Source organism: Thamnophis sirtalis, unplaced genomic scaffold (assembly GCF_051295495.1).
Source record: "Thamnophis sirtalis isolate CommonGarterSnake01/CBP01778 unplaced genomic scaffold, rThaSir2_p1.2 scaffold_14, whole genome shotgun sequence".
NCBI classification, from domain to species: Eukaryota; Metazoa; Chordata; class Lepidosauria; order Squamata; family Natricidae; genus Thamnophis; species Thamnophis sirtalis.
Genome location: NW_028261394.1, coordinates 44,139,302 through 44,148,552, shown reverse-complemented (window position 1 = coordinate 44,148,552; position 9,251 = coordinate 44,139,302). Strand labels below are relative to the sequence as shown.

The following is a 9,251-nucleotide window of genomic DNA, read 5'->3' as shown; positions in this document are numbered from 1 at the left end:
ATTCTGATGTTCTTTGTCTTTATTGTCACACGGCGTGGATTTTAAAGCTCAGTTATTTGTAACAAAGGGTGTTTTCTGGCTTTGTGGTGCCAAGTTCAACTGTATTATTGAGAATATTTTGAAGTCACTTGTTCATCAGCCATTTACCTCCCTTCTTGCATTGTGCAACAATGAAATGCATTATACTTTTCTCTCCTTAGTTCCTGAGCTTACAGAACTGCCTTGTTTACCATTTCTGGGTTGACTCTGGCAGGTCTCAAGGGACTAAGACATCCAGCCAAACTTGGAGATGTTTATGGCAGCAAAGTTATTGTCAGAATGTCTTTAGCTTCCTGCAATAACTTTGCTGGGAAAATTAAATACCTTTTAATCCGGAACAATATTGAGGTGGAACCAAGCCATACGTAAAACATGGGTAACTTAAAATATAATAACTAGATGAGTTTTAGGCAAGAATGCATTTAAACTTTCTTTAAAAAAATTACTGTAACTCCACTGGTAATCTAATTATCACAGTCATCTTGTGGAAGTAGGTGGCGCAGTGGTTAAATGCAGCACTGCAGGCTACTTCAGCTGACTGCAGTTCAGCAGTTCGGCTGTTCAAATCTCACCGGCTCAGGGTTGACTCAGCCTTCCATCCTTCCGAGGTGGGTGAAATGAGGACCCGGATTGTTGTTGGGGGCGATATGCTGACTCTGTAAACCGCTTAGAGAGGGCTGAAAGCCCTATGAAGCGGTATATAAGTCTAACTGCTATTGCTATTGCTAAGTAAACGTTATAAAAGTTAACTTGAGATTTGGGAGATGCACTTACGCTTTTATTGAAATTCGATTCACTGGACGGTCGGTGTGTTTGCATGGAAGAAATTTTAAATTGGGCTATTTAAATTAGGGATGTGATTTAAGAAGCAATACTGGGACGCAGATGTCCCCGTTGCCAGGATGAAGGCAGAACTCCAGGAAGCGGCTGCTTTATTGGCCATTTTCCTGCTAATACAACTAGGAAGGGTCAGAGCAGGTGGAAGGATCTGGCTGTCCTTAAGAAAAGCTAAGCAGGTTTCTACTTGGAAGGAAGCCACCGGGAACTCACAAGGCTGTGGGCTAAATTGGGAAGACAAAATCTATTACGGGAAAAAGTAGTATATGTGGATACCAGGAGCTGAGCTCAGCTTGAAAGAAACTCAGGGATAATCCTCGTGACCCTGCTGAAGAGTTCTCAAGAATGATTGGACTGGAAACTACTGAATTTAAAAAAAAAAATATTTTCTGTCTGCCTATCAATCATCTATCTATCTCTTGCTCTATCATCTATCTATCTATCTATCTATCTATCTATCTATCTATCTATCTATCTATCTATCTATCTCATCTATCTATCTCATCTATCTCATCTATCTCATCTATCTCTACCTTCCATTCTATCCATCCATCCATTTTTCAGCCCAAGAATGACCCTAAAATATTCCTGATTCTTTCCCCCACACCGTAAGGAAAATCTGGGATCCATTCTCAAACTCTTAAGAACTCCTCGTTTCTGCTTACTCATAAACCACAAAAATACAATTTTGGGAATGTGATTGTAATCTGCTCGGAGTGCACTTGGCTAGGAAACTAGAATGTATAGTGTAAAAAACCAGTTACTGGGAAATTAGCACGATAAGAGCGGAGGTGGCGCAGTGGTTAGAGTGCAGTACTGCAGGCTACTTCAGCTGACTGCTAGTTCTGCAGTTCGGCTGTTCAAATCTCACCGGCTCAGGGTTGACTCAGCCTTCCATCCTTCCGAGGTGGGTAAAATGAGGACCCGGATTGTTGTTGGGGGCAATATGCTGACTCTGTAAATCGCTTAGCGAGGGCTGAAAGCCCTATGAAGCGGTAGATAAGTCTAACTGCTATTGCTATTGCTAACCTACTGAGAAATTTTAGTCTCTGGCGTTGACATTTCTTGATTGATTGGTTTTATGTGCCATCGAGTTCTTTGATGATGGTTCCCTAACCTGCTTTTTCAGATCTCCCACCAGCATGTTCAAAGCCATCCCTCAAAGGCTCAAAAAACAGTATGAAAGGATTCTTAGCAGGCAATGTGCAACCTGACCTTTGCATCTAGTAACAGTTTAATCCGTCATATTTACTCTGATGAACGAAGGAAACTTTTTTGGCGGGGGGGGGGGGAGTTGGTTCCTTTGAATGGACCAATCTGCATATTTGACATTGGTGTTTTTTTTTTTTTTTTCACTCTCTCTCTCTCTCTCTCTTCAGCACTTGATTTTTGATCTGCCCATTTTCCACCCGCTCGTAGATCCTGTCTCAGGGGAACTGGATGTGAAAAGAGCGTTTACCAAATGGAGGTGAGACTGATGGGCTGGCGGGGGGGGGAGTAGGGGGGGAGCTAGAGCCTCACCGCTGAGCAGAGAAAGCTGCGCCTTTGACGAGGCCTCTGACTTGCCTTCCTCTCTCTCCTAAAGGCGCAATCACAACCACATATGGCAAATCCTGATGTACGCGCGCAGAGTTTTTTACAAGATCGACACAACCAACCCTCTGAACCCTGAATCTGCTGTGCTGTAAGTTCTTTTTATTGGGGGGGGAGGATGCGAGAACTTCTGAAAGTTGCAGTCCATAATATGCTATTTTTGAGTATGGTTTTCTTATTATATGTACACAGCTTAGACCTGTGATGGCGAACTCATGGCCCTCTCTGCGGGCACGCAAGTCCTCGTCCCAACTTAGCTCCACCGCGCCTGCTGGTTTTTGGGTCTTGTTTGGGGCGTGTGTGTGTCATATAACTCGGTGGGCATGACGAACCTTTTCCCCACTTTCTGCTTTTTAAAGCATTTTTCCCCCTGCCGGTTCAGGCAAATCAACAGGGAAAAACCGCTTTAAAAAGTGGGGGAAAAGCTTCCGTCAAACAGCTGAGCTGTGCGATCCTCGGAAGCTTTTTATTTATTTTTTACTACTGTTTCACAGAACCAAGGACAATCGTCCCTACAGGTTCGGCCAAACCAGGAGGATTCCAACCCTGAATTGGATAAATAAATATAAAAATGACATGTTAACGGCAATAACTACGCGTTTTTTAAAAAAAATCCTTGAGTTTCTGATTTCTGGGCATTATGTTTATATAAAACAAATTTTGTGGCAGATAAAAATGTGCAATAAATCTGCATAGGTTTTTCTCCCCAAAAAATATTTCATAGAATGCTTCTGTTCCTTCCAAGAGAGTTCTAAGATGCCTCCCGTTTCTCTTCTTAGGTATGAAAAAGATATTCAACTCTTCAAGAGCAAAGTGGTGGACAGCGTAAAATTATGCAGCAGTCACTTATTTGATCCCCCCAAAATTGAAGACCCCCATGCAATTAGGTAACCTTAATACAGTGATCAAGTCGCATCATGTATTTGATCATTCTGATTTAGCGATAGCCTGGCGATAGCCTGTTCAGCTATGATGGATGGATGAAAAAGTAATCTAGAGATCTATCCTTGCATTTACGACCTCCACAGATCTGTAAAGCAGTCGGAGTTGAACTATGGTTGTTAAGCAGAGTTAAGGTTTCATGTAGCGACCGCTTCACTCATGGGCCAAGTCACCGCTTCACTCTAAATGAGAACGATCTGTATTTCTCTTAGACACGTGTAGATTTAGGCCAGTGGTGGGTTTCAAAAATTGTTCGAACCTACTCTGTGGGTGTGGCCTCCTTTGTGGGAGTGGCTTGCCGCCCATGTGACCGGATGGGAGTGGCTTGCTGTCCATGTGACCGGATATGAAGATGCCGACGACACTTGTCAGAACCACCTTAAATTACCTCACACACAGCACTGGCCTGCATAAGAATATGATGTAAACTTGTTTTTCAAAAGGCATCTTTGGTTTGCGTTAAAACAACTTAAACACACGCAATGTTCTGATTGCACCACAAACGCAGTAGTCATCCTTACCTTTCACAGAGGCACTGAGTTTTATAAATAGGAGCATGAGAGTGTAGAATAATCATATCCAAGGACCAGTGGTGGGTTTCAAAAATTTTTGGAACCTCTTCTGTAGGTGTGTCCTGCTTTCCGGGTCCCCTGGTGGAACCTCTTCTAACCGATTCGGTAGATTTGACGAACCGGTTCTACCGAATAGGTGCGAACTGGTAGGAACCCACCTCTGATTTAGGCTCTCTAAAATGTTTATAAGTCCATGCAAACTGGAGGATTTTACATTCAGAGATGTCCTATGTGGGGAAAAAAATTTCATTGCAAGTTTTTGAAATTCTTAAGACATTGTAAACGTCCAGTCGACGTGCTTTGGACAGTGGGTTATTAATTTTAACATTTTACTTCTGCTGGGCTACTATACTCCCATTAAATAGGCTTTCTGTCTTTAGCTTTGGAAACTTTAAACCCTGGTGACATTTTCCTTGCGTTTTGCAGCTTTTCTCCCTGGAATCCAGCTATACACAATGAAGTGAGAGAGAAGATGTTGACTCAGAAGGTACGGAGGAAGGATGGGTCTTATTTTATAGAAATTGAAGCAAGTCCTGTTGCATTGAAAGAAACTGAGGCAAGCTCTTTATGATGAAAGATATCAAGCACAAAGTCCCTTGTGTAGCCTTGTTGTGAGATAAGAGAGATGATTATTCTCTGGGTGTGTGAGAGAGAAGGGTGGGGGGGAAAGGTGCGCTTTTACATCTTTACAGTGGCTAGAATGAAACTGGGTAGAAAAGCACATTGCTTAAACCAGGGGTGTCCAATCTTGGCAACTTCAAGACTTGTGGACTTCAACTCCCAGAATTCCCCAGCCAACTTTAAAGATCTGTGGACTTTCAATTCCCAGAATTCCTTCAGCCAGCATGGAGCCGAGGTGGCGCAGTGGTTAGAGTGCAGTACTGCAGGCCACTTCAGCTGACTGCTAAGCTGCAGTTCGGCGGTTCAAATCTCACCGGCTCAAGGTTGACTCAGCCTTCCATCCTTCCGAGGTGCGTGAAATGAGGACCCGGATTGTTGTTGGGGGCAATATGCTGACTCTGTAAACCGCTTAGAGAGGGCTGAAAGCCCTATGAAGCGGTATATAAGTCTAACTGCTATTGCTAACTGCTAATTCTGGGAATTGAAGTCCACAGATCTGCAGCTTCAGTGTGAAAATATAGTTTAAAGTGTCCCAACTATGGCAACTTCAACTTCCATGCTGGCTAAGGGAATTCTGGGAATTGAAGTCTACACGTTTTAAAAAATTGCCAAGGTTGGACCCCCCTGCTTTAAACTTAATATTTTCACACTGAAGCTGCAGAGAGGGTTAAGAGTAGCTAATTCTTTTAGGACTTAGCTGCGTGGTGGATTACTCAGCTGAGCAAGGAGTGGGTTAGTTTCTTAAGAGCCAAAAGAATGGAGAAAGGAAACTTGACAAAACGATTTAAGTTTGCAAGCAAAGGATACTTTTTCTCCTTTGTTTCTTCCTAGAAGAAAGGAGATGACCAGCAATGCAAGAACACACAAGTCTCCGGCCTCTCGTGGGTCAAACCGGGTTCCGTTCAACCTTTCAGCAAAGAAGAGAAGTCACTTCCTACTTAGCTACCTGAAAAGGACGAGACACACTCCACCCTTTTTGACTAGGAGGGAACGAAAACAAGAGCCCAACAGCGAAAATTGTGGTTCTCCTTGACTTTGGATTAGTAAAGAGTAAATGCTAGCAAACGACTTAAAAAGTGATCCCCGTTCAGCGGGGTTTCGTGGGACTCTTTCTTGATGTTTTACAGTTTTAATTGCAGCCTGCAAGTAGGTCTTATTTAAAGAGCAAAAGGCCGGGCTTCTGTACGGGGAAGCCCGTCGTGCGTGGGTATAACGAATGACTCAGGAGTCAAATGTAGCTCAGAAGTTTTCGGTGGGTTCCTTTTTAAAGTTTTTTTTTTTTTAATGTAAAGAGCAGGCCGGAAAAAAAAACTCATTCCAGAGATAATCTGTGTTTGTGTAAACTAATATAGCAGAGTAAAATACTATATTTAAAAACTTTTAAAATGCATTGGTTTCTATTGTAAATATTATTAGGATATTGAATTTGTAAATACTTGGTTCCAATTCCTTCTACCCCCTTCCAGGGGCAGAAAGGCTGAGACTGATTTATGTATGATGTGTACCTATTTCCCCACCCCCCCTCTTCCTTTTCTCCTTTACAGATGTTGCCACTACTGGCTGCTTCTAACATAACTTGTCCCAGTCTTTAGGGCCGCAACCGAATTGCCTGCAAGAATCATATAGGAGGGAAGATTTTACTTCAAAAAGGGGCTTAGGGTAGAGGACTCTTCCATTGTGATAGTTGCATGCATCTTAACTCAAATAAGCTTTAAGATGTGTCAAAGTAATATTAGAGGCAGCCTTAAATAGTACATTAGTCAGGAAAGGTGTGGGTTTTTTTTTAAATGAGAGAAGAAAAAAAATCAAAATCCTGTAGAGGTCTTGGTTTTAATAAAATCTTAAAGGGAACCTAGCGTAGGTTGACTTAGGAATCATGCTTTGAGATGGCTTGACTAATGTGTTACTAGTGACATCTTAAAAAAAAAAATAAAGACCAATCATGGCAAAAAGTCCACGTTGTGGTTGTTTTCTTTGGATAAAATATTTGCTGATTAAGTACGAGTTCTTTGGAATTCTGATTTGCCAACTATAGTAAAACCTCAAGTTAACAGGCCATTTAACGGAAAAGGGGCTTCTATTATGCCCCCAAATCTGTTAAATCAGGAAATACGTCATTTCTATAATGGTATCAATAGGTAAATTTAAGCACACCTTCACTACTTTGGATGCAAAAGACTTTTTCAGAAGATTACTGGATGGAAATTTTGAATCCAAAGTCTACTAAATGAGGGAAGGATTTTACAATATTTAACTATGGCTTAATCTATGGGACACATAATTGGTTTTCCCCCCCTTTTTGAGAAGCTATGATGAAGCCGAGCTGCTGACTGCCTGATGGAATTAGGCTGAATTAGCAGGTGTTTTTTTTTAAATTAGACCTTTTTGATTTGTTGCTTTATAAAACTTACGAATCACACGAACAGGCTAAACCTGCATGTGCCAACACTTGCCCTATTTCATGACCACATCCCTGCATTCAATTTTACGTCCAGTCGATCATTTCATAAATCTAAAATCCCTCTTCCAAGGTCTACATTTAGATCCCCTTGGAGCAATTTTAAGAGCAGCATAGATATTGTTGCAAATGCAATCCAGGGCCAAATATTGGCAATATTGAATACGATCCTATTAGTCTTCAAAGTGATTCTTCAATTGCCCGAACACCATTGTTAATTTCTCTATAGACTCAATTTGATCCTTTATGGGGGGAGAGGGGGAGTGGAAACATTTTCAGCAGGTATTAGAAACCACATGAAAACTGCAGTCCAGTGTTGGAGGACACATTCTTATGCGTGCAGAGTATCTTAGGTTTAATCCATGGCATCCCTTTAAAAAAATAATAATCTAGGAAAAGGTATTATTGCTAGTGAGCCATTGTGATCACAAGCAGACTAGATGTTGGCCTGTTCTTCAGGGAAGAAGAGATCTTTCTCCCTCTACATCATTCTTCCTGACCTCCATTTAAAGCAGTTAAACACTTCAATGGACCAAACAGCTGCAACGATAATCCAGGATGGCCAGATGTTTTCCTCATTTTGAAAAAAAACCAGTGGGACGACACAACCAACTACCATAATAAAGCTAAGAAACGGGGAAGGCTAACAGTCCTACCTTAAAAATATTCATACGCAAGAGTTATGACTTCTGCGCGCTTCCGGAATGAATACAATTCAGTTTAACGCAGCTTTTCATCTTAGGGTTTGCTATTTAAAATATATATATATATATATATGTACACATATATATTCTTCAAAAGTGCCATTGCTATGGTTGCAAAAACTAATTTGCATTTGAGAACTAGTGAAGTGCTACCCGCTGATCGGAGCTGACTGGAAACATTGCACAGCTAAAATACAATGAAATTGTGGTATATATACATAATATTCCCATGTCACTTGAAGGGCATTAGAGGAAAAGCAGAGGAGAAGGAAAGAAGAGAAGAGAAAGGAGAGAAGAGAAGGAGGGAAGGTTTAAGTCCTCTCCTCTGTTTCAATTTCTGGTCTGTCTCCAGTAAGCTTTTCAACTACTGCCTGACAATCGTTCTAGAATCTTCACTCCTAATTTAAAAAGAAGGTTCACAGCAGTTCTGAACTGGGTCAGATAATTCGTCACAGAGCTGATTCCTTCGCTGCTGACTGCCACATTTCCAAATGCGATTAAAATACTGCGGATTCTAAACATGACACCGGATAAGATCCAACTAGCCAACATAATAATAATGTTAATGGGCTAATGTAAAAAAATACATTTGTCTTTCCAGTTCTGAGATTAAAACCAATCCCTTCTACTGAATAAATTAAAAAAAGGAAGATGATGAAAACTGGATCGATCGGCGCTTGATGGGATACATCCATCCAAAGCAAGCTGGTGTGACTTGGAGGGTGGCGGAGGAAATAATGCTTCTCCTCAAAACTTTTCCGATTGCGCTTGAGCAGAAGACGTCCGTGGTTTATAAGCAGAAAGACTTGTCTTTGGAGGTCAGGAACATCGCGCTCGCGGAGGTTAAAAAATGGACTTCCTTTCTTGCCCCAAAAGCGCCTTGGAGATGTGGAAGTCACGGCTTCCATTATTTACTGGTCAAATGTTAAGAAAAGCCCAGATAGCAATTAAAAAAAAGACACCCCAATCCTCGGTTAGTCTTTGAGGTCAGTGAGATCCTCGGTCGTTGGCCACATCTTGCAATCTTCTCAGAAGGGCGGTGTGGTTTTCCGGACACATGCGCTTGGCTGGTGATTCGGCCCCCTCCTCTAAGACGATGCCCCTCTTTTTCGTCGAGGTCTCGCCCGTTCTAATCATGCTGTTAATCTCTTCAAGTCTCTGAAATGAGCAACGAGCAAGGAAAACTGGTCATTTCTTTCCCTCTCTCTCCCCCCCACCCAAAAAAAACCCCCAGCTGCTAAGATTAATCTCTATATCGCTTGTTTAAACCACTGACACATCCTGTCGAACTTCTTGTAATCCCCTTAAGCAATGTGGCTGGGGATGCTTCAGTTCCCTGCTCCGTAAATTAATATTTCAAGATTACATCTCAAATCGCCACACTTCAAATAATAGCTTTTTTTTTTTGTCTCAATCATTGGTCTCATTTTTAAGAGGGTCCAATCAACATTCATCCTGACAAATACAGTTTTGGAAAAACATTTA

General features: G+C 41.6%; 2 protein-coding genes across 5 annotated transcripts in view; one reads left to right on the top strand and one right to left on the bottom strand.

Annotated features, from left to right (window-relative positions):
- AKTIP (AKT interacting protein) overlaps positions 1-6,556 on the top strand; it is a 21,375-nt gene extending 14,819 nt beyond the window's left edge. For 2 of the 3 annotated variants that reach the window (XM_087729458.1, XM_087729457.1), the window contains exons 6-10: positions 2,256-2,344; positions 2,462-2,560; positions 3,249-3,356; positions 4,410-4,470; positions 5,436-6,556. In XM_087729458.1, coding sequence (XP_087585584.1) covers positions 2,256-2,344; positions 2,462-2,560; positions 3,249-3,356; positions 4,410-4,470; positions 5,436-5,546 — 468 coding nt within the window. In that variant the 3' untranslated portion in view covers positions 5,547-6,556. The remainder of the gene's footprint in view (positions 1-2,255; positions 2,345-2,461; positions 2,561-3,248; positions 3,357-4,409; positions 4,471-5,435) is intronic. The other variant, XM_087729459.1, reaches the window with a different exon arrangement.
- RBL2 (RB transcriptional corepressor like 2) overlaps positions 6,416-9,251 on the bottom strand; it is a 24,032-nt gene continuing 21,196 nt past the window's right edge. For both annotated transcript variants that reach the window (XM_087729455.1, XM_087729456.1), the window contains exon 22: positions 6,416-8,924. In XM_087729455.1, the coding sequence (XP_087585581.1) occupies positions 8,754-8,924 (171 nt within the window). In that variant the 3' untranslated portion in view covers positions 6,416-8,753. The remainder of the gene's footprint in view (positions 8,925-9,251) is intronic.